The sequence below is a fragment of the Suricata suricatta genome, chromosome 9 (assembly GCF_006229205.1).
Source record: "Suricata suricatta isolate VVHF042 chromosome 9, meerkat_22Aug2017_6uvM2_HiC, whole genome shotgun sequence".
In the NCBI taxonomy this organism is placed as follows: Eukaryota; Metazoa; Chordata; class Mammalia; order Carnivora; family Herpestidae; genus Suricata; species Suricata suricatta.
In genome coordinates, this window is record NC_043708.1 from 27,720,244 (window position 1) to 27,745,024 (window position 24,781).

The window sequence follows — 24,781 nt, forward strand, 5'->3', positions numbered from 1 at the left end:
ACCAGTGCTCATTTCGTTATATTAGGCTTTCTTTCAGTGTTGTTCCAAGAAACAAATGAAAAAAAAAACAAAAACAAAAACAAACAAACCCAAAAGTGAAAGCACTAAACAAATACATGGCTTTCTATAAAAGCCAGATAACAATGTTAACCATTAGCCTGCACTGTAGCCCACAAGCTTGTCTGAAAATATACCCCGTCTGGTTTAAAGATGATTTAAAATTCAGTTCTAAAACTATGTAAGAAAACGTCAAAAAAGTAAAAAGCAAGGAAAATAAATAATATTTGTCTTGAAGAATACCCATAAAGGGAAAACAAAACTCCAAGAGTACTTATATTCTTTTATCAATTCTTTCAAGTCTTCTCCTAATTTGTGCAAGGTAAAAATAGGGAAGAGGAGACCTGCTTGTTTTTACACGTTTTTGAAGGAATGGTGTGCAACACGGATTACTTGAAATCGAATTATTTGCCTCAACTATACAACACATTACATCAGTCATCTAATTTAGCGCCGTTCCCTCTCCGGCCACTACCCAAAACAACGCGCTGAAACCTTCGAACACCGCAGTCAATGCAAAAACTCCAAGTCCCGAAATGCTCGACGGCCTGTCTTCACCGCCTCCTCACCAGAGCCGTCTTTTGGTATTGGGAGTTGTAGTCATTCAGAGACTTCCCTTCCGGAACCTGGGGGAGGAAACACGTCCGCGGAACTACATTTCCCAGGAAGGTGTGCGCGCCCTTCTCCGCCTCCGCGGGTGTCGGACTCCACCCCCTCCCGTTCGTCCCTCCCTGGGCTGCACTGCTCACGCCTTCCTGTTAGTCGGAGCTGAGAGAAGTTCACTCCGATCAGCTGATCCCAACTGACAACACAAGAGGAGGAAGCCCGGGAGGCAGCGAAGGAGGAGGGGGGGCGGAGATGGAGATGAGGATGGATCCACCGGTGCCCTGAGGAACAGCCCCCGCTCCCGCCGGCGCACCGCGGTCCCCCGACGCTGCCTCGCCGCGGCCGAGCTGCTCCGTGGTGGGATCCCCGGGCAGCTGCGGCGGGGAGGGAAGGGCACGGCCCTGCGCCGGGCAAACGATAGTCCTGGAGCTCCGGCTGCCCCCGGGGGGGGGGGGGGGGGGTGCGGCTGGGTTGGGGGTGGGGTGGTATAAACAATGGAGTCGGCTCTGGCCTCTGCCAGCGTGGAGGGGGGATTTTGGGGGACCTCCTTTGTTTAGACTCTCCTCCTGCCCCTCGGGTTGTGGTAGTGTTGCCCGGGAGGAAGGAAGGGTGAGGAATCCCCGGCTCGATTGAGGTGTCGAGGTGGGGGCCCGAGTGGGCAGATTGTTTGGCCGGCTGGTCCGGCGGTGAGGTTCTTTCGAAGGTTGATTTTATATTTCTCTATATTTCTGACAGATTTTGATTTTTGTTTCCGTCGTGGGAGCTGGTTGGCCATGCCTGAGGTTAGGGTGTAAATAAGGTCTCCTAGTCACTCTCTTCTCCTTCCTTGTTTATCTAAAAATAAGATTGAGGGGCGCCAGGGTGGCTCAGTCGGTTAAGCGTCTGACTTCAGCTCAGGTCATGATCTCACAGTTCGTGGGTTCGAGCCCCGCATCGGGCTCTGGGCTGATAGCTCACAGCCTGGAGCCTGTTTAAGATTCTGTGTCTCCTTCTCTCTCTGCCCCTCCCCTGCTCGTGTTCTGTCTCTCTCTGTGTCTCGCAGAAATAAATAACATGTTAAAAAAAAAATAAAAATAAGATTGATAGATTGATTACTAGAGGGTGGCGTGAATATTTGTAAGGAGGCTTTACGTTTCCTTGGTGCATTTGAATGGAGGTCAAGGCTAAAGGGGGCTTTAGAATGTAATTTAAGAAGTGACTAAAGCCTATTCCCTGCCCCAGTTATCCTTTCTGTTTTTTTTTTCTTTTTGAAGTTATTTTTAAGTTAGCTTTTGAGTGACAAAGAGAAAAATTATTTGTTTTAACTCACTGCAGACCTGGCTTTGCAGTGGGCGGTAGAGGAGGCATTCTGTCTCCTGTTGCTCCCTTTTTTTGCAGTTAGAGAAGGGACAAAAGGAAGTACAATAATTGTGTTTTATTGTTTTTAAATATGTCATGGTGACTTTTGTTTCCAGGCTTACAGTCCTCCATTGATCTCCATTGCAATGTCCATTGACAGTCCTCTAGCCGGATCTGTCTAGAGTTGAAACAACGTAACTAGATCTGCCAAAGACTTTGATGGAGCCAGAGTCTCTACTATCATTTCTTTGGCTTTTTACAGGCCTCTTTACTCACCTCACGATTGTGTGCTGCAGGTTGGGGGACTGCATGCAGAGGGTAATGATTTTGATTCTGAATTTAACAACTGGAGGAACAGAGGATTTCAGTCTGTGAATTAAAGTGGCAAAGTCTCTGAAAAGCCTTGAGCCTAGGGATAGTGGCTGTTTTCCAAAGGGGGAGCCTTGCCAGTGATTTTTGAGATGAAATTCTAGGGTCAGAATGAGCTCGTCTAAGTGTTACAGGCAAGAATGAGATTTCTCTCAGGAGTTTTGGCCTCTTATTTAATCGCAAAAAATTTTTTTAAGATGTACTTCTGTTTTTAGATTAGTGAAATCCTTTTCCTTCCTCTATTCTAGGTATCCCCTGAAATATTGACTTGAGGTTGGATTATATTGCAAAGCTCCTCACCACTCTCCGTCACTACCAAAACCTTGTGGCTGAGGCCCAACCCATGAGCCCACCTCAGTGAGCCCTTCAGGTCTCTCTCAGATAGCCAGCTGTAAGAGATCCCTTCAGGTTCATTTGACCACAACTTTGCTTGCACTTTTACGGAGGATAAAACCATCAAACCAAATCAACATTGCTGCTGATAAAGGAATCTCAAGGCAGGACATTAAAAATTAGAACAGTTTGTGAGCATGTGAAGGATTCTCATAGGACCCCGAAGATTTTTGTTTGTTTGTTTGTTTGTTTTTAAGGTGTACAGAACTTTGTGAAAGTTCTGTGCAGTCTTCAGACCCAAAGCCTTGGTCTTCACTCCTGGGGAAAACCCAGTGACTGTGACGTTGTGGGTGATTTCCTTACCGATCCGAGTATGAGTGCCCAGACTTGCCCAGCAGAGAAGGGCCTGAATCCGGGGCTGATGTGCCAGGAAAGTTATGCGTGCAGCGGGGCCGATGAGGCGGTCTTCGAGTGTGACGAGTGCTGCAGTCTGCAGTGTCTCCGCTGCGAGGAGGAGCTCCATCGCCAGGAGCGCCTGCGGAACCACGAGCGGATAAGACTCAAGCCCGGCCACGTCCCGTACTGCGATCCCTGCAAGGGCCCCAATGGGCACTCACCGGGCGTGAGGCAGAGGGCAGCTGTGCGGTGCCAGACCTGTAAAATCAACTTGTGCCTGGAGTGCCAGAAGAGGACTCATTCCGGGGGTAACAAAAGGAGACACCCCGTTACTGTGTACCATGTCGCTAAGGTCCAGGAGTTACTGGAGGAAGACGAGCCAGATGAGGAGACCAGGAGGAAGAAGATGACCGAGAAGGTTGTGAGTTTCCTCCTAGTAGATGAAAATGAAGAAATTCAGGTAAGCCTGTGGGTGAAGCCCGTGGGATTCATGTGGTCGTGGGGCAGATCTCCTGGCGGAAGGCAGCTCTCAAAAGAGAAGTCCGAGAAGAGCTCAACCTTTTAATCGTTAAAGGGGGAGACCCCTGAAAGCTTAAAATGGCATGGCGTCATATTTAGTTACTTATCGGTTGTGTGACCTTGGGCTGAGTTACTTTATCTCAGAGCCTTAGTTTTCCCGTCTATAAATTGGAGACAGTGCCTACTTCGGGTTGGTGTGAGGATGAAATGGCACCATGCTTGTTAAGTCTGTTACATAATAAATGCTCAGACTAGGGTAGCTGTTACTATTATTGTTATTAGGGTGATTATGGGGAAGACCTTACGTAGATCAGCTTTCTGAATGAGAGCACTTGGCAAGGTGTGAATAAATGTGGATGAGGAGGGGCTGCGTGTGCAGGGCAGGAGACACGGCGGTCCCCTGGGAGTGCGAGGCAGTAAGTCATAAAAACTTGCTATCTCCATTTAGAGAGGCGGGTCTTCAAAAAGTGGCCTCTGATAAGGATAGTGTTCTGTCCAGATGGCCTCTTCATGTATAGGCTGGGCTGATCAGGAGAAGCCAGTGAGGGCACCTGCCATTACAGAAGGACTGGAGCATATTTGATTTGATTCCAAGTTGGGATGGGGGTAGTGTGTGATAGGAGCAAGCTGGGGAAATGGTGGCGTGTCACAGTTAGTGGTGACTCGGGAAGGGGTGGTCTAACATTTGTACTTTCCAAGGGAGGCAGCGTGGTGTCTGTACTTTTGAGTGAAGCCTGCTTGAATTCCATGTGCACTTCACCGCTCAGTGGCTGTGTCACCAAGGAGAGTTACTTCAGCTTCGTGCCTCAGTTTCACTTGTACTTAACAGTAGCAGTTGAGAAGATTCAAAGAGATACAGGAATGGAAATGGAAGGGCCCTTATCACAGGGCCTGGCACCCAGTGGCCAGGACCAGTTCTTTGTTTTTGTCAGTGTCACGGGGTATTTGTGGTACATCGACTCCATACTTTTAGCAGTGATGCCTCCTCAGGCCTCCAGGTTGGAGGAGAACCTACATGAGTTGCTGTTTGACAACTTTCCAATTACCCACGAAACATTTTTCAGCTCTGTCTTTTTCCTCCTTGGTAAGATTATGGAAATGCATTACATTATGATTCCGTTGTCCACTAACTACTTCGCTAACACAGACTTCTTTATTGGCCGAGGGAAACTAATGGAGTTATGGAAGAATGACCCAGATGCCATTCTGCCTCCCTTGTTAGCAATAATGTCTTCATTATGGTTATGCCCTAATTGGGTGACAGTGTGGACTAAATATTTTGTAAATGGAACACTTGGACTTGGATGATTCTTGTTGGGTTTGCCACCAGCTTAGCCTTTGGAAGGTCATACTTTGGCTTCCATTGCTTTTGTAAGTTGAGAGGAAGACTTGGGATGAACCAGTAACTGTCACGATTATTTTGTTGACACCAAAAAGAATATTTTTTGAGGGGAGGAGGATGTGTATTTTTTTTCTTTTTGTGGCATTGATATATGTTCCTTAGTAGAGAATTAGGAAAATGTAATGAAGACAAATCCAGAGTGTAATAATGTATGTAATTGTGTTTTTGTAAAGATTTCTCCTGCTTTTCTTTCCTTCTTAAATACTGACCACTTCCCAAGAAGTAATGGTTTCTTACGCACAAGCAGTGCTGGTGAGACTAATAGATTAGACATAGCATTTATTCCTTTTAGGTGGTGATTTGTTCTCCGAGTCACAAGTGGAAAAATACTTTGATAGATATGTGTTGTGGTTCTGTTTTCTTAGGTGAATGTCCCAAACAATTACATGATTGTCTAATACAAATCTAGATTACACATTCAGCCAGAATGTGGGCTCCTGGAGGGCAGGACTGGGTCCCATGCCCCATATCATGTATAATGGTAGGTACGTTGTCAGTGCATAAATACTTGCTGATACTGAAGTTGGTGATGTCACATCCCAACTTCAGTATCTAAAAAAGTGGGTATCTTGCACATACCTGGTTAAAACCTAAAATATCATAAAAGGGCATCCCTCCTGTTCTATCACCTTGGTTTCCTTTCCTGGAACAACCACCATGAACAGTGAACTGCATGCCCTTTTGGAAGTTTTTGAGATGTACTTTTGAATATATGAATGTATCCTTTTTATTTTAAACAGGTAGAACCTAATATACTTAATATTCTGTCTTTGAGCTTTTTTCTTTTCATTAGAGGATACATCTTGTAGATAAATCAGTACATCTGATAAGTACATTGAGGTCTACCTCATTATTTAAAGGCTGCCTACTATGTTGCTGAGTGGATTTTTGGTAATTAGAAACAAGGATATGTTGAATATCCGTGTGAATCTTTTTAGAAATGGAATCTCTTTGTCAAGTGATGTGTGACTTTTAAATTTAGGTAGGTATTACCGAATTTCCTAACCTCATTTTCTTAGCCTCTGAAGTACTTCAGTGAGTCCCCTGGGTTCTGATCTTGACTCCTAAGAGCTAAAATATAAAGAGCTCTGACTCTGGCTGTTTTGAACTGTTCTTAGCACTTTACATGCATGAGCTCATTTAATCCTGTTTATAATTATATATTAGTTTCTTATTGCTGCTGTAGCGAATTGCCACACACTTAGTGGTTTGTAACACAAATTTATTTTTATAGTTTGGAGGTCAGAAGTCCTAAAATGGGTCTGTATGGCTGGGTTTCTTGTGGGACTCTAGGGGAGTATTTCCTGGTCCCAGCTTCAGGAGGCTTCCTATATTCATTGGTGTATGGTCCATCATCTGGCTTCAAAGGCAGCCATGTGCCATCTTCCAACCCCTTTCTCTGTCTCTCTGCTTCTGTTTTCGTACCTTCTTCTGGGTCTGTGGCCCTCTTGCCTCCCTGTTACAAAGACACTTGGATTATGTTGCGCCCACTTGGATAACCCAGCATTGTTTCTTCCTCTCAAGGTTTTTAATTCAGTCATATCGTTAAAGTTCCTTTTTGCCACATAAACTGACACGTTTACAGGTTTCAGGGATTAGAATGTGGATGATATCTTTGAGTAGGGGCTACAGTTCAGCCTACCACGCCCTACGAAGTAAGTTGTAGTCAGTTTGGGCTGCTATATGTGATAAAATGCCATGTACCATTAAATTATACAACACGGGGTAGCATGTAGACAACAGAAGTTTATTTCTTGCAGTTTTGGAGGCTGGGAAGTCCAAGGTCAAGATGCCGGCCGCAGATTCAGTGTCTGGTGATGACTGGCTTCCGGATTCACAGACAGCCATCTTCTCTTTTCTCCATGTCCTCTGATGGTAGAAGGGAGTTCTAGAATCTCCTTAATAAGGGCACTAATCGTACTCATGGGGACACCGCTTCATGACCTATCATCTCCCAAAGGCCTCACAGCCTGATACCATCACATTAGGGGTTAGATTTCAACATGAATTTTGGGAGGATACAAACGTTTCCTCTCTAGCATTGGGTTTTATAGGTGAGGACACTGAGGCACCAAGAGATGAAGTAACTTGCCATGATCTAGTTACAGGAAGTGTCAGGGGATTTGAACTTAAGTGTCTGTCTCTAAAATCCTTGCTCTATCTCTGACACTCCTGTTGTCTCTGACCAAGTCAGTTAAGCTTTCTGATGAAGTTTTATATGGCCAGTAGCACCGGCTCACCAATTCCTTAGGGCTGCTGTGAGGAACAAATGAATCAAAGCTTGATATAAATGTAAGACAGTGTTATTGAAGATCTGTTTACTCACAGTAGTAAGGTTTCTCTGAGTTAGGCCCTGTCTTTGTTTTTCATTTTATGTTTCTGGCATTTGTGGGTTTTGGCCATTTTCAGTTTAGCACATAGGAATTATTTTAGAAGCTTGTAGGCTGTAACTTATGTGTGGTTTCCTCAAATTCTATGGCCTTGAGTCCCCTACGGTTTATTGCTTGTGATTTGAGTATTATTCAGTTCCTTTTGGAAAACTTGAAAGTTCCTTTTAGAAACAAAAAAGTTCCTTGTAGGAAGGAGAATTTTATCATTACATTGTCATTTGGGTGTGTACTATAGTGGTGAATTTGAGGAGAGACTGACTTTTGGTCTCAGAAGCAAGAATTCATTATTGGCTTTTAAATGCATACATTTAGTCTGTTAGCCAAAAACATTCATTAATTCTTTGTGTTTTATTGAGCACACATTATGTGCCAGACACTTTCTGGTTCCAGGGAAGCATGGCTAATAAGATTTGGTCCATGCTATCATAGACTTACCATTTACGTGGGGAAAGCAGAGTTTACACGTGTAAAACATAAAAAGATGACTCAGGTGTATTATTAATATTGTTATCTTTAAAATTTTTTATTTATTCTGGTGCCTGGGTGACTCAGTCGGGTAAGTGTCCAACTCTTGATTTCGGCCCAGGTCATGATCGTACAGTTTGTGAGATGGAGCCCCATGTCAGGCTCTGCACTGACGGTGCAGGGCCTGCTTGGGTCTCTCTCTCTCTGCACCGCCTCCCCCACTGCTGCCAGAGCAGAGCCTGAATCAGGGCCTGAACTTGTGAAATTGTGAGATCATTACCTGCTCTGAAACCAAGAGTCTGGTGCTTAACCAACTGAGCTGCCCAGACGCCCCTCAGATGTAGTGTTACTAAGCAAGGGTGATGTGGAAGCTACTTGGCAGGATGGTCAGGGAAGCCTTTATTGTAGAAGTTTCTTTTAAGCGAAGACCTGATGGATAATACTACCTGGGGAAATAGCTTTCTGGACAGAGGGCAATGGAAACAAAATGAGGGTTATGTCATGTTTGTGGAATAGGAAGGCTGTCCCTGTGGCTGGAGGGAGCTGGCGGAGGGTGTAAGGGGACAGGTCTCACATGATGTGGGGCCTTGCAGGGCATAGAAGAAAGTGTGCTTGTTACCAGTGATGGGAAGCACCATACTGCTTTTTTGTAGAAAGTCACATGATCTGATAGAAGTTTTCAAGAAATGGCTTCAGTGTGAAGACTAGATTGTAATGACCGTAGTGGGGCAAGAGGAAAAGCAGGGAGACCACTTAGGAGGCCACTGCAGAAGATGAGGTGAGAGGTGGCTTCGATTTGGTGTCACCGTTGACATTGGGGAGCTGGAAAGGCATGATGAGAGCTTCTGGGTTGGTGAACACTTGGACATTGGGGAGAGTTGTATGTACGGAGGCTCCTTGTGTTTTCCCCATGCTTTCCCTATGCATCCCTCTGTGTGGTTGATTTGTATTCTTTATTTTTTAAATTCACTGGTATTAAAAAAAAAAAGACATTGTTGGATTTGGGCCTATCTTTGGATATAAAACAGAAATAACTGTTACAGAGTGGAGGGAATGAGAGAACCCTCCGTAGGTTTTTAGCATTTGGCTTGTGCAGATCGCACCAGCTTAGTACCCTAGATTTTATTGATTTGATAAAACTAAGTCTTTTTCTTTTTTTTTTTTTTTTGTGAGAGAGAGAGAGAGGGAGAGAGAGCGTGAGCAGGGGAGGTCAGAGAGAGAGGGAGACACAGAATCAGAAGATAGGCTCCAGGCTCTGAACTAGCTGTCAGTTAGCACAGAGCCTGATGCGGGGCTTGAACCCACGAACCGTGAGATCATGACCCCAGCCTAAGTCAGATGCTTACCTGACTGAGCCACACAGGTGCCCCAAAACTAAGTCTTTACAATGAAGAGTTAAATTAGTCTCATATGGTATTATTTAACACAGTGGTTCTAACCAGGAGTGATTTTGCTCTCCCCGTGGTCATTTGGCAATGTTGAGAGACATTTTAGGGGCACCTGGGTGGCTCAGTCGGTTAAGCGTCTGGCTTCGGCTCAGGTCATGATCTCACGGTTCGTGGGTTCGAGCCTTGCGTCAGGCTCTGTGCTGACAGCTAGCTCAGAGCCTGGAGCCTGCTTCAGATTCTGTGTCACCCTCTCTCTCTGACCCTCCCTTGCTTGCACTGTCTCTCTCTGTCTCTCAAAAAAAAAAATTAAAAAAAAAAAGACATTCTAGGTTGTCATGACTGGGGCATGTGCCACTGGCTAGTGGGTAGAGGCCAGGGTGTTGGTAAGTAAGTATCTTACAATATATAAGGCAGCTTCCTCCCCTCCCCAGCCCCCCCCCCCTGCAAAACAGTGATCTGGTACAAAATGTCAGTTGTGCTGCAATTGAAGAACTGGTTTAAAGGATGTAGATTTGGTCTAATAGGCGGTCTGCATTCTGGTTACGGGGAAAACGTATCAGGGACAGAAATTCAATGTATACGCCAGTTTTGTCTCCCTCTCTTGGTTCTGTTTGTTCTCCAGAAGTAATCTAGCTGAAATCAGTATTCTCTTTTGGCATACTTAAAACCTCTCTAGTGAAATGGTTAGACTTTCTTCTGTGTTGTATTCATTGATTTTTCTAGGCCTCAGTGGAACTGTGCTAGGAAAACCAGAGGACTTCAAGTCCATGATTTAGAGTCCATAATAAGTAAATGATCCACACTGTGACAAGTCCATTCCCAAGATCTTGAACTTAGAGACAACACCCTTAGCAAACAACTCAAAGGTTAGAAGAATAAGGTTCTAACAAGTGGAGTTCTTATGGAGGAAGAGAATGGTATTTACCTGTCTGTTGTGTCTTGTGAGGGATTCAGACATCCTGTCTGAATAACCACCCATTCTCTTCCTTGCCCCTTTTCTACAAACTTCCCGTGACTGTCTTCTTTCCAAGACAGTAGAGCAACAAACTGACGTGTAATTTCCCCTGTTTTCCCTTCATGCTGACTGACCCCCCGAGTGGGACATTAGGAGCGCCAAGGAGCTTTTCATGCCAGAGACTCTTCACATTAAGTCCCCTCATGCTGAGCATGCAGGTGATAAGGAAGCCCAGTGACCCAGGAGCAGTCAGTAAGAACGTAAGAAAGTGTCTCCTGGGCAGGTCTTCCTTGACTCAGAGATATGCCGTCTGGGCCCACTCTGAAATGGGAGGCCACGGGGAGCCTTCTTCATTCCTTCTTCAACGCAGTGGTAGACTCCCTCTCTGGGAGACCGTTCCTTTAAGAAGACCCATCACGTTGCTTGGCTGCCTCACTTGTTTACAATCCCAGAATAGTGTGGCTCAAAATACTGGGACTTGGCGCTTTTTTTTTTTTTAATTGGCTAAAAGAGACATTATTCTTGTGAGATTCTGGAATGGAAAATAGCAGAGGATGTTTTCACACTGTATGGGAATCCTTGACCATACAGCTGGCTGTGCTGGTCTGCCCCATTTTTGTGCTCCTTCTGTCTTAGACTTAATTCATTCTTGTGGCCCTGTCCTCTGTTTCCTGGTCTAGGGTACCTTGCTGGGGTTTGGTCTTTCATATAGGCTGGTGGGAAACTCCTGAGGACTTATTTCTGGCCAACAGGTCACGAGCCAAGGGACTCGATCTAATTTTGTGGAATTTCCCCATTTTTGCTCTGCCAGTGGCCAAACCATTACAATGTAAGGACTCATTTTGATGCTGTGGCTGATTATCCCTTTGGCAAGTTCTGGTCAGTACTTGAATATATGTGCTACAGTATTAATTCTTGGGTGCCATACAGGAAAAAATAATAACACATGGATCTGCTTAGGAGCTGACTGTCAAAGTCACGAGCAGTGATTGAGGAGCAGACACTCCCTCCCCCATCACTGCTCTTTACTCTTAGAAACCCAAGAAAAATCCCCGTTTGCTTGGTAATAGTAGTAGAAGGAAGACACTGTATGGAATTACTGGGAAATGCAGGTTGAGGATGACTCAGACAGGAGGAAAGGGTCCCTAGGATGTGCCTTTTGTTTCTGCTCAGTATCTTTTGAGCCAAAAAGCTCAAAAGACTTAGAAAAGTCTTGGACTCATTCAGTTATAACAGGGTCCCAGCATGTAACTTGGGAGGCTGTTTTGTTTACTACAGGGCTTTTTAAAAGTTGACCCATAGAAGCCATCAAAACCACTGTGAATCAGCTTTTCAGAGAACCTGTCTTTAACTATTTCAAGTTACCTGCAGTTTGTGTGATTCTATTTTTTTTCTGGCCTGTTATTTCCTTGAAGTATTTGCTTTTTCTGGAGTTAGGCAAAGATTTGGCATTTTGAGCCAAGATTAATGTAACTGGCAGATTTCAGATTAGGTTGACCTTACATGTCTTTCTTATGGATGCGTCTCCTGGCATTTCTCTGAATCATCATCATCATCATCATCCTTGAGTTTAGTTTATCCTGGAGATTGTGTAGCAAGGAAGTGCTTCGGACAGCTGGTTGACCTTCTCTGGGGAGGGGGTGGTCGTGCCTGCTTTGGGACCGGTTCTGAGGTTAAAATTGCTAAATGTATTGATGAAGAAGGGAAAGAACACAAGGATATAGAAAGTTCCAGACAGGAAGAATTGGAAAGGCCTATGGGCAGGGATACAGAGGGACTTTTGGAGGTAGGAGAGCATGGATGTTTCCTAGGAGGCTGTTTTGTTCATTTTCCCATTTTTCCAAAGGCTTCTGGCCAGCAATTAGAGGGTTTCTTTGACTGGTTTGTGTGGTCAGCGTGGTGGTGGCTGGAATTCTTGGGAAGAGAAGTAGGTATGCGAAAGCACCTGACGTCTCTGGCTTGGCTCACTGAAGGATGATTCTACTTTCTGGTAGCTTCTGGAATTTTTCTTTTCCCTTCCCAATTTCCTTCTATTTGAGACTGGATTATTACTGTTTTTCCCAGAGAATTTGACTCTTGATGTTAGAATGCTTGAAAAAAACTGACAGAGCCTGGTTCCTGCATATAGTCATAGACATCCTAAGTTCAAGTTCAGACAACATAATCTTGAGCAATTCAGCAGTCACAGAGTATTCTAGAAATTCCTCTGCTTTCTAGCCCAATTCTTTCTGCCTGGTGAATGTCAGTGCAAGTGGCTAAACTGTTTTCTGTAATCTCTCAGAGCCTTTTCTTTCAAAGAGCTAAATTCAGTTTATCTGTATCACTCAGCAACAGTCATAAACATTTATTGAGTGTCAATTATGTGCCTTATTAGTTTGAGTAATCTCTATGAAAAATGTTTTTAAATGGAAATTCAGAGGTTAAGTGAGACAGGGTATGTGTGTGTGTGGGGGTTGCAGATGACAGAGTTCTTTATTTCCAGGAAAGCTTAGCTCTCTTTTGTACTGGTCTGTGAGCAGAGGCTGTTTAAGGAGGATCCCATTATTCTTTTTGTGCCCTCTCTGGCCTGCCTGGTGACCGTGCGGTCATAGGTCACAGGGTGCACTATTGTTTTTTCCCCGTGTCTCTCTCAGTCAACTCTGTTATTTAGATCTGGACAGATGGACAGGCAGACAGCCTGCTTGCTGGTGTTTCTTTTTTCTCTGTCTTCTCTCTCTCCTTCCTTGTTTCCTCCCTCCCTCTTTTTTCTCCCTCTCCTCCCTCCCCTCATATGTTCCTCCTCTCTCCCCTTCCCTCATCTTTCTCTTCCTCTCTCCTCTCCTCCCTCCTCCCTAACTCCCCCCACCGGTCTTCATGAATTAAGAAGTTAAATCTGCCACTGTCAAGGGAGAAAACTTTCTTTCTAGAACTAAATAGAAATGATCTTAGACTTATGTACTGTTTTGGATTGTCTGTGACATTTCTCTTTCGTTACCACAGAAAATTGCATCCATTATATTGTTCTTTATATTTTTATTAAAAAAATTTTTTAATGTTTTATTTATTGTTGATACAGAGAGAGACAGAGCGTGAGAAGGGGAGGGGCAGAGAGAGAAGGAGACACAGAACTGGAAGCAGGCTCCAGGCTCTGAGCTGTCAGCACAGAGCCTGACGCAGGGCTCGAACCCATGAACGTGAGATCTGACCTGAGCCGAAGTTGGAGGCTTAACCGACTGAGCCACCCAGGCGCCCCTATATTGTTTTTTAAAGAATTGGCCTGAAAAGGTTTTGGCTTCACCATGCAGCTTCCGCAAGGATCCTATTTCAGAGAGCAACCCCTGCCCTGGCCTTGCCCTGCTAGTCTTCTCTCCTGAGTTTTTTTCCTACCACTTACCACCATTGGACTTAGAGTACACTTTAAGAAATCAGCTCTGCTGTATAGTTTATGCATGATGTAACATACACATTTTAAGTGTACAGTTTTATGAGTTTTGACAAACGTATGTGCACGTGTATAACCACTCTCTCACCTCCTCACAGTGGTTCCCCAGCAGTCACTGATCTGTTTTCTATCACTATAGATTTGGTTTTCTTAGAGTTTCTTATAAATAGAATCAGGCAGTAATGTTTTGTGTCTGGCTGGTTCACTCACCGAAATGTTTTGGAGGGAGGGTCATTCATGTTGCATGCCTCCGTTCATTTCTTTTTATTGCTGAGTAGTGTTCCATTGTAAGATCCACCACAGTTCGTTCATCTAATGACTTGTTTTTTTGATGTGTGTGCTGTATATTTTAATTGTTTGAATACAGTCTTCTCCCCATTAGAGTGTAAGCTCCATGCGGGCATGCATTTATTTATTTTTATGGAGATGTAATTTGTGGCACATAAAATTAACCATGGTGAAGTGAACAGTTCAATTTTGTGCATCTGCTACTCTGTCTAGTTTTGTTTTATTTTTAAGTGTTTATTCTTTTGAGAGGGAGAGAAATAGACGTGAGTGGGGAGGGGGCAGAGAGAGAGGGAGACACAGAATCCGAAGCAGGCTCCAGGCTCCGAGCTGTCAGCACAGTCTGATGCAGGACCTGCGCCCATGAACTAGGAGATTGTGACCTGAGCTGAAGTCAGATGCTCAACCGACTGAGCCACCCAGGCATCCCTACTCTGTCTAGTTCTAAAAAATTTTCATCATCCCGAATGAAAATGCTGTACCTGTTAAGCAGTCCATAGCAGAGGGCAGTGATTTTTTTTTGTTTTTTATGCATCTTTTATTATTTTCCAATTATAAAAACAATAGATTCTGCATGTTAAAATACTGAAAATACAGAACTATAGAAAAGTATAGAATTTTATTGTAATTTTATAGTAAAAGAAGTATCTCAGTTCTTTTTAATGGTGGATTTACGTTTTTAAAAAACAATTTTATTGAGATATGATTCACCTACTATACAGTTTACCCATTTAAAGTTCAGGGGCGCCTGGGTGGCTGAATTGGTTAAGTATCTGACTTCAACAGGTCAGGATTTCACAGTGCATGAGTTAGAGCCCTGCATCCGGCCGTGCTGACAATGCGGAGCCTGCTTGGGATTCTCTCTCTCTGCCCCTCTCCAGCCTGTGTGTGCATTCCCTCTCTTTCAAAATTTAAAAAAAAAATACAGTTCATTGGCTTTTAGTACATTCATGGATATGTGCATCCATCACCACAGTCACTTTTGTAACATTAAAAAAGAAAACCAAACCAAACCATTTTCATTGGGCAGTGATTTTTCCCTCTTCTGTTCAACAGAATCTAAAACAGTGTTTGGCATATAGTAGGTACTCAGTATTTGTTGAACAAGTGAAATGCATTAATGAGAATAAATCAACTTAATCATTAATTCAGTAGACATTTAATGAGTACCTACTGTGTGCTGACAACCAAGGATAATAGCAGGTGGCACTCAGATACTGAGCTTGCCCTTGGGGAGAGGACAGTCCAGTGGTACCAGAAGACAGATAACATGGAAATAGGATGGATGATGTCAGAGTAGTATTAGTATGGAGAGGATATTACAGAAACTCAAAGGAGGGGGATACTGCTGAAGGGGTTACTGTTGTTGACTTTAAATAGTTACACGTGATGTTTTTACTTCCCTGGGGCTCCACTGTCACATTCCATACGGCATGGAAAGCAGGCCCTTTGGGTCTTCACCTCAGCCACCAAAGATCGCCTTATATGCCAGTGTCATCTATTAAGATTTTTTTAAATGTTTTTATTTATTTTTGAGAGAGAGAGACAGTGTGAACAGGGGAGGGTCAGAGAGAGAGGGAGACACAGAATCCGAAGCAGGCTCCAGGCTCTGAGCTAGCTGTCAGCACAGAGCCTGATGCGGGGCTCGACCCCACAAACCATGAGATCATGACCTGAGTTGAAGTCAGATGCTCAACCAACTGGGTGCCCCTATTAAGATTTTTGACATAAGGGATGAGAAGAGCATTTTTAGGGAGTCTGTGGCATAGTAATAATTCTTGTCATGTCACGTCATTCTTTTGAACACTTGAGGCCTTCTTATGCATAATGTATGTATTCAATCTATTCAATCTCATAACAGCTTCTTTTTTTTTAATTGAAAAGATACATCTTTTTGAGGGAGGGAACAGTAAGTATTGAGTAAGCATCTTCTTCCAGTATCTCTAATTCTTTAATGAGCTATGTATTGGAAACCTTCCCTTTGGAAGAGCTTTTACTTGGGATAATGGAATGAAATTCTGTGGTGGTGGTGACGACTGTGGCCTAGAGGCAAACCAGTATAAATACAGCAGTAAAGGCAGCCAACTCTTTTCTAGCATTTACTGCATGATTCCACTGGGCAAAGTGCTTGATCTGTAATTATCTCATTTAATCCTCACAGCAATTTTTGAAGTAGATTGTGTTGTTAACCCCATTTTACAGGGGACAAAACTGAGGTCCAGGGACGTTAAATAAATTCCTTAAGGTTATTCTAAAATCAGCACGTGGAGGGGCGCCTGGCTGGCTCGGTCGGTTAAGCATCTGACTTTGGCTCAGGTCATGATTTCATGGTTTGAGAGTTTGAGCCCTGCGTCGGGCTCTGTGCTGACAGCTTGGAGCCGGCTTCAGATTCTGTTACCCTCTCTCTCTGTCCCTTTCCTGCTTGTTCTCTCTCTCTCAAAATAAATAAATAAAACATTAAAAAAAATTTCAGTTAAAAGGAAAAAAATCAGTAAGTGGTATGGAAGCAGGTTGGTTGAATTCTTAATAGTAAAACTATTCCCAGAGAGAACATAGCATTTAGATATTCATTCACTTATTTAACAAACATATATTGATTCCCTATTATGTGTCAGACCCTGGGCTAGGACTACCGTGGTGAACAACACAGGACAGACTCTGGCCAGCATGGTACCTTACAGTTGGGAAGCTCAGAACCAGGAAGAATGGAAAATGTTAAAAGAGACGTGGGTGGGGAATGGAGGAGGCTTTGAGCCAGGGAAGGGTTGAGTGAAATTGCCCATGGTCGAATCCAAGTAGAGGTGGACCTGAAGCTAGCTGTCTTGTCTTCTTTCTGGCCTGGCGCTTTTATTGCTAAGTCCCAGAGCCTTTATCAGAGCTTTTATCTGTTTTATAGCTGGCCAAATACGGGTATGCCATGCCACTTAAAAGATGGGGGGCTGTGTCTGCTATCTGGGAGCTCCTTGGAAGTGCCTCATAGGGAGATGTGGTTCTTGAGGATGACTCGGTATTTCCAGTCTGTCCTCAGAATTCAGCTTTGCTTTGGAAAGCTTTTTGTTCAGATTTATAAAAGGATAGCTGAACAGGGTGAGTTGGGTTGAGGTCAAAGAAACTGACTGTGGAACTAAAAATGACTCTTTTTAAAGAATTCACTTTGTGGATCATTTTTGCACACAAACATTCTCTTTCTTGCTGGAGTAGGAGGGGAGCTGCAGGCAGAGTCTGGTAGGCTATGTGTCAGAAGTACTTCCGGTAGTTCTAAGCCGAGGGGGGAGAATTCCTGACCTCTCAAGTAATGGAACGCTTTGGGGACACTGGAGCTGAGGGACGTGATCTTTGCCTGCAGCAAATGTGCTCAGTGTGTTTGTGCAGCCAATCTCATGACTTCAGTGGTCTTAAGAAAACATTTGATTGAGAAACAATTGAGTTTTTTATGAAACCCTATGGACACATACATGGATAAACACAAAGTTTCTCCTTTTAGAATAGAGTGGACATTTTCTAGACTTGCTAGATTGGAGAAACAGGTGTACTAGCACTTTCTGGCTTAGGAGTTTATCACTGGAATGGAACATCCTTATGATTTGGATTGTAAAAATAGATTAGCTATGGATCTGTTTGACATTGTTTAAGTAAAATCTTGTGTGAAAATTAGATGGTGGACTTAAATCACTACCTGGAGGTTCTTTTCAACACGATGAAAGTGGCTCTGGATTTTCCAGGGAAGAGTGCCCTCACCTTCCACTTCTCCATTACCTCCCCAGGAGAAGGAAAAAGTTACCTAAGTTGTGTACTTGTGCTTGTCTAATGTGGTCAGGTTAGTGCCAAACACTATATGAAGCTTGATGTGTGTACATTGTTCTCGTTTGTTGAAACAAGTTCTGCTTTCCTTTTGGGATAGAGGTCCCAGTTCTGGTAAGAGTGGCAATCTGGTTTGGTTTCTTTGGGTTCTGTCTCTTCCTCTGAACCCAGTTAAAAATGGAATGAAAAGAAAGATAAATCAGAGACCAACATATGAAGTAATTAGTAGGAAGTCCCTTTGGCAAGAACTATTGACCGAGGCTGTTTTAGGATCTCAGTAGGGAGGCATGAAATCATCCTTGTGGTTCAGCGGTGGGATCTGGTATAAGCATTGGGTTGTGAGGGGTTGGTAGGAGCAACCAGCCTTCTCTTAGCTCTTTGCATGGCTTTGGGGAAGGAGCTGGGTTTTGCTCTCAGCCACAGGGGACACCTTAATAAAAATTTAAAGGACTGTATGATTTTAGTTGGCACAGATTAGATCTTTTTTGTCTCTAAAGGCCAGAACTGAAAGGACCTCGTGCTTAGCTCCTTTCCTCTAGAGTGTTTTCTGATGCCTTTGGGATTTCACTTCAGTGGTCTCTGTGCTCTATGGAACTTTCCTCCTAGGGCTCTTTCAGTTCCCTCTCTGTCTCTTTCTTTTCCCTTTGTAGGGAACCAAGCAGTTTTCCCTCATAACAAAGCACACGTGGTTATTCTTTCTGGAATGATTCTCTAAGGGCTAAGCAGGAATTTCGAGTCTGTCATCATTCTCACTGCCTGCTTGGGACAGAGGGTGACTGCTGGACACTTTTCACTGTCATAAATATTTCTAAATTCTAAACTGGAACAGTGGAGATCACTGATTTACTGTTATGTTTCATTTTGAAATTTGTTTGGAACCCTATACATAGTGAAAAGCTTTGTGGGCGAAAGAGAGGCATACTCTTCGGTTTCTTAAGAACTGATGACATTAGATGATCACTTCACTGAGTCAGCTACAGAGCTGGTATTAATAATCTGTTGTTTTGAGGACAGGGAGAGGAAAGGAGTTACCAGAGGCACTCAGGGAACTCGCTTTCTTCCTTCCTTCCTTCTTTCAAGATTTTGTTTATTAACATTTTTTTAAATGTTTATCTATTTTTGAAAGAGCTAGCATGAGTGGGGGAGGGGCAGAGAGAGAAGAGGGAGACACAGAATCTGAGGCAGGCTTCAGGGCCTGAGCTGTCAGCACAGAGCCCCGTGCTGGGCTCAAACCCATGAACCAAAAGATCATGACCTGAGCTGAAGTCAAAAGCTTAACCGACTGAGCCACCCAGGCGCCCCTGTTGATTTATTTTTAAAGTAATCTCTATACCGTAATCTCTCATACTCTGTTTTCTCTTCAGATCGTATAGATCTTTCGCCTTTTACACCGTAATCTCTACACCGTAATCTCAGTGTGGGGCTTGAACCTGCAACCATGAGATCGAGAGTCTCATTCTCCACTGACTGAGCCAGGCAGGGGCCCGGAGATCTTCCATGTTTAGATCTCACCACATTGTTGATTTAGTTTCTGAATGAACGACTTCTGGGCAGCAAGCTAGTGCAAGCCTAGTTGCTCCTGCTGTGCCCCTGGATGTTTTCACAATGAGCTGGTCTTGAAATAATCCTGGGTAATATTGATCGAGTGCTCACCATGTGCCAGGCAACGTGCTGTGCCCTTTACCTGCTTTATCTCCCTTCGCCCTCTCAGTATCCCTGGTGGGTAGAGAGTGCTAGTATCTCGTTTCCCTGAGACCTTAGAAGTGAGGTAACTTTTCCAAGGCCACTCAGCGGCCAAGCCAGGAGTGGGATTTGGGGGTTTCTGTCAAGGGCTTGGAGGCGGGAGAGCAGAAGGCAGATGCTGGGGAGGGGAAGCTTTGGAGTAGTGCTCTTGCTGTTGTATAAGGGCCAGGGAGTATTTCAGATGTGTGGAGCTGGGTGGGGTGGCCTGCTCTGGCCCAGCTCAGAGTCAGGCAGCTCATTTCACTCCAGGAGTGGAGCAGAGTGGGGTCATTGATCACAGACTGGCAGAACGAGTAGAGCAAGCGCCTTGTTCCCTTCTGGCCCATTCCTTCCCTTGTCAGAGGGAATCTTCTTATCTTCTCTTTACCTTTTCCTTCACTGACTGACAGTCTCTCTACTGCCTAGACTGTCCTCTCCTTTCTAGCTCAGGGGAAACTGGCCACAGATTAGGACGATTTGAGTAGTAGAACAGGGAGCAAAATAATGTGGAAGACAGAAGAAGGAAAAATGAAATATGGTTTCAGTTTACAAGGCATTTTCTCAATTTACCTGTTTATTTCACTAGCAACCACTACCCAGTCAGGGAGGGCAAAGATGGCTATATAGTCACTTTACATGTGAAAAAAAAATTACAATCGGTGCATGTTAACTGATTATCCAAGGCTGGTCAGTAGGAAAACCAGCCTAGGGCTTTGAGCTCCTCCACCTAGAATTCTTTGCACTGAGCTCAGATGCACATGCCCAACACAGGACCGTGTATGTTTAACCTACCCTAGGACACTGGAGGCCAAAATCATGCCCCCTCTTGCTGGCAGGGAGTGTTTTTATTTTCATCCCAAATGAGTTGTTTATTTACATTATGTACGTTGCTTGGTGGATACTAAGTGTAAATCCTGAGACATTTAGTTGGGTACTTAAAGGCTCCCACATGCCCCCTTTTCCAGTGCCCATCCTTACATATCGCAGAGAAGAGTTGCTTTGTGGGCTAACAGTCACGACGGAGTAGACTTCCAGGGGAGGAGATCCCAAGGCCTAGTCTTCTTCCCCAGGACTGTTTGGAAGGTGCTGGCTCTCGAAGCAGCCACTCTGACCTTACCTGACCCCTTGCCAGTAGAGCTTTATGGAACTTTTGTTGTCTCTTTCTCTTGTGGCTGACCTAGCAGTTTGGAACCAGTGAGTGACCCCAGTCCCAAATGGGCTCTCTTCCATGTAACTTTTTGCTCTTTTCAGTTATCTGGGAGGGCAGTGAGCCCATCACCAGGTGTATCAAATGCTGCTCTGTGTTAAGCCCTATGGAGGATACAGGTGGAGAAAAGTGATTAAGGTACTTAGCAACATGCATGATATTCATTCATTCATTTATTCATTTAGTAGCTAGATGTTGAGCCTCTCCTATGTTCCAGGTTGTGTCCCAATCGCGAGGGATGAAAACATAGGATAGATAAGGTTCTGCCCACGTGGATCTCATGAAGGGCACTGTCATTGTAGTAGGCATTCAGTAAATCATTAGCATTGTCATTAACATTGAGGCTGTTAATAATGTAACAATAGTGATGTTATTAATAGGATCATGAGTAGTTTACTATCTTAATGAAGTTATGGGAAATGAGGGCTCATATTATCATACCCATCGTCTGTCTCCATTTCTCTAATTGCTCTTTATCAAACCAGCAGACTCTTAAGAATCAGGAAGTTGTGTCTTCTCCTATGGCTAAAGGATACTAGTGTAAAGGTTTATCACCCCTTGCTGGAGCAGAACATTGCTTATTTAGATTAGGAGCTTCGGGGCTGGGATTCTGTATTCTGAGAGTAGGAATCCTGAGCATCTTTCTGGGGGTCCAGGCTGGGACCTCACTGCCACTGGGTCTCTTCTCTCCTGTCCTGACTTTTTAAAGAATTACAATGTTCTTTAAACTGTAAACAGAGGAATTATGGGATGGGTGCATTCTAACCAACGATGAAAAAATAACAGGTTTATTGAGATGTAGTTCATATGACCGGATATTTTACCCTTTTAAGGTGTATAATCCTGGGGTGCCTGGGTGGCTTAGTCGATTAGCGTCCCGACTTCGGCTCAGGTCATGATCTTGCCGTTCATGAGTTTGAGTCCTGGGTCAGGCTCTGTGCTAACAGCTAGCTCAGAGCTTGGAGCCTGTCTTTGGATTCTGTGTCTCCCTCTCTGTCTCTCCTCTGCTTTTGCTCTGTCAAGAAAAAAAATAAACATTAAAAAATTTTTTTAAGTGTGTAATTCAGTGTTTTTAGTATATTTGTAAAGTTGTGCAACCCTTAACGCTAATTCCAGAACATTTTTATCAACCCAGATAGAAACCCTATAGATCCATTAGCAGTCATTCCCTAGTCCCTTCTTACCTCAGCTCTTGGGAACCACTAATATACTTTCTGCCATAGTGAATCTGCCCATCATGGATATTTCATACAAATGGAATCATAGAACATGTAGTATTGTTGTGTCTGGCTTCTTTCACTTAGCATGATATTTTCAGGGTTCATCCATGTAGTAGCATGTATCAGTACTTCATTGCTTTTTTATGGTTGAATAATAGTACTCCACTTTATGGATACACCACATTTTGTTTACCCATTTATCAGTTGATGGACATGAGAGTTGTTTCTACCTTCTGGCTACTCTTGCTGCCATGAATATTCAGTGTTCAAGTTTTATGTGGACATGTTTCAGTTCTCTTGGATACATACCTAAGAATTACTGATATATATGGTAACTTCGTGTTTGACTTTTTGAGAAACTACCATACTATTTTCCAGAGTAGCTGCATCATTTTACCTTCTTACCAGCAGTGAGTGCATGAGCAGTGCAGTTCCTCCATATTCCTGCCAGTGTTGTCATTATCTTTTTTTTTAAAGTACTCTTTACCCCCACCATGGGGGTCGAGCTCACGATCCTGAGATTGAGTTGCATGCTCACTGACTGAGCCAGCCAGGCACCCCAATAAGTTTGCGAAGATTTCTGTTTTTTTTTTTTTAGGCTTATTTATTTATTTATTTATTTATTTTTATTTTTATTTTTATTTTTATTTTTTGAGAGCGAGAAAGCCTGAGTGGGGGGAGGGCACAGAGAGGGGGAGAGCTGAGAGCCCCAGCCTAGGGCTTGATCCCACAAACTGTGAGATTATGATCTGAGCCAAAACCAAGAGTCAGACACCTAACCGACTAAGCCACCCAGGCACCTCAGGAGTTCTTTAAATATTCTGGACCACTTATCCTTTATTAGAGAAATGATTTGCAAATATTTTCTCCCGTTCTTTGGGCTTTGTTTTCACTGTCTGGATGTTATCCTTTGCATAATACAGGTTTTAAATGTCATATCTAAGAAACCATTGCTTAATCCAGAATCGCAAAGATTTGCTCCTATGTCGTCGTCTTAAGAATCTTACAGTTGTACCTTTTTCATGAGTACTGAATTGTACTGCCTGAGGTCATGAAAGTTCTTAGCTGTTTTCTGAGGGTTAGGCTGGGTGGGAGACTGTCATTCTGGGGCTTTTTTCCCTTGCCACCTGGACAGTTCACTCAAGGGCCTTGACCTTCGGAAGCAGTTGTTGTTCTTGCAGGTTTTCTAACTAGTGTGCATTTTATATTCCCTTTTTTTTTTTAAGGTAACGAATGAAGAAGACTTTATTAGGAAATTGGACTGCAAACCTGATCAGCATCTGAAGGTGGTTTCCATTTTTGGAAATACCGGTGATGGGAAGTCTCATACTCTCAACCATACTTTCTTTTATGGTCGCGAAGTCTTCAAAACATCCCCTGCCCAGGAGTCCTGCACTGTGGGAGTGTGGGCAGCCTATGACCCAGTCCACAAAGTGGCAGTGATAGACACGGAAGGGCTCTTGGGGGCTACGGTGAATCTCAGCCAGAGAACACGACTGCTGCTTAAGGTCCTGGCCATCTCAGACCTCGTCATCTATCGAACTCACGCAGACCGGCTGCATAATGACCTCTTCAAGTTCCTTGGGGATGCCTCTGAAGCTTATCTGAAACACTTCACCAAGGAGCTCAAGGCTACCACTGCCCGCTGTGGCCTGGATGTCCCCTTGTCCACCCTGGGCCCTGCTGTTATCATTTTCCATGAGACTGTGCACACTCAGCTGCTGGGCTCTGGTGAGTAGACAGGGAACTGTGTCACAGGGGACATGGAGGCAGCCGCCAGGCTGGAGTAGTAACTTGGTGTTGGTGGATTGCCTAGCAAAATTTCTATCTGGGAAAGATGTGAAGGAGTGTTTGAAGAAGGATGGAGTGAGCTACCAGGTCAAAATCTGCTCATGGTCAGGATGAAGGTTGAGGATTACAGACGTCCTTGGTGATCTGGATAGGACCTTTTTCCCAGGGATGGTGGGCATGAAAGCCTGATCAGGGTCGGATCAAGAGACAAAAGGAGAATTAAGATTGTCCATATATTCCACAGTCAACAGTTTCTTAAGTGCACAGTGCCACGGCCTGAGCACTGGAGCACAGAGCTGAGAAAAAGCAGTTCTCACCCTCAGATAACTCACAGTTCACTTGGGGAGAACACATGTGGTCTATTCTGTAGTGGATGTAGGCCCTGGAGCTGTGGGAATACAGAGGAAGGACTCTTTTTTTAAAAAAATATTTTTGAGAGAGCGAGAGAGTGTGAATGGTGGAGGAGCAGAGAGAGAGGGAGGCACAGAATTGGAAGCAGGCTCCAGGTTCTGAGCTGTCAGCACAGAGCCCGATGCGGGGGGCCTGAACCCATGATTTGTGAGATCATGACCTGAGCCAAAGTCGGGTGCTTATGCGACTGAGCCACCCAGGCGCCTCCAGAAGAGGAACTCTTTACATCTCCTAACGGGATCTAGGAAAGAGGAGGTGACCCTTGAACTCTAGACAGGTGGCTTGATAGGGCAGTGGGGGCAGGGTGCTCTGGGAAGCCCAAACCCCTGGTGGTTTGAAGGAGCAGATTGTGTCCAGGAATCTTCAGGTGGTTCTGTAATAGCTTCCTAAGTTCCGTTCTAGCCCCTCGGCGCCTCCTCCACACAGCATCCAGGGTGATCTTTTCAAAAGCTTTATTTATAATTTAGATCGTGTCATATACTCCTGCTTACAAGCTGTCAGTGGCTTTCACTACAAACTAGTTCTGGTGTTCTTACTCTAAGTCCTGTCTGTGTCTCTGAACTCCTTCTGTTTATCCCCTTAATCCGCTCCCACTGCCCACGGCCTGCCCCCGCTCTGCACATGTGTGCACTGTGACACGTGTTTGCTCCCTTCAGTAGCCATACCAGCCTTTTCTGTGTTGCCACCTTTGCATATGCCACTCTG

At 44.2% G+C, this 24,781-nt stretch overlaps 1 protein-coding gene across 2 annotated transcripts in view; it reads left to right on the plus strand.

Moving 5' to 3' along the window:
* Positions 1 to 794: 794 nt before the first annotated feature.
* The window catches only part of ZFYVE1 (zinc finger FYVE-type containing 1), a 48,537-nt gene continuing 24,550 nt past the window's right edge, over positions 795 to 24,781 (plus strand). Inside the window, exons 1-3 of one of the 2 annotated variants that reach the window (XM_029951104.1) lie at positions 795 to 1,020; positions 2,619 to 3,559; positions 23,101 to 23,605. In XM_029951104.1, coding sequence (XP_029806964.1) covers positions 3,077 to 3,559; positions 23,101 to 23,605 — 988 coding nt within the window. In that variant the 5' untranslated portion in view covers positions 795 to 1,020; positions 2,619 to 3,076. Of the gene's footprint in view, positions 1,021 to 1,398; positions 1,446 to 2,618; positions 3,560 to 23,100; positions 23,606 to 24,781 lie in introns of those variants that run through there. The other variant, XM_029951105.1, reaches the window with a different exon arrangement.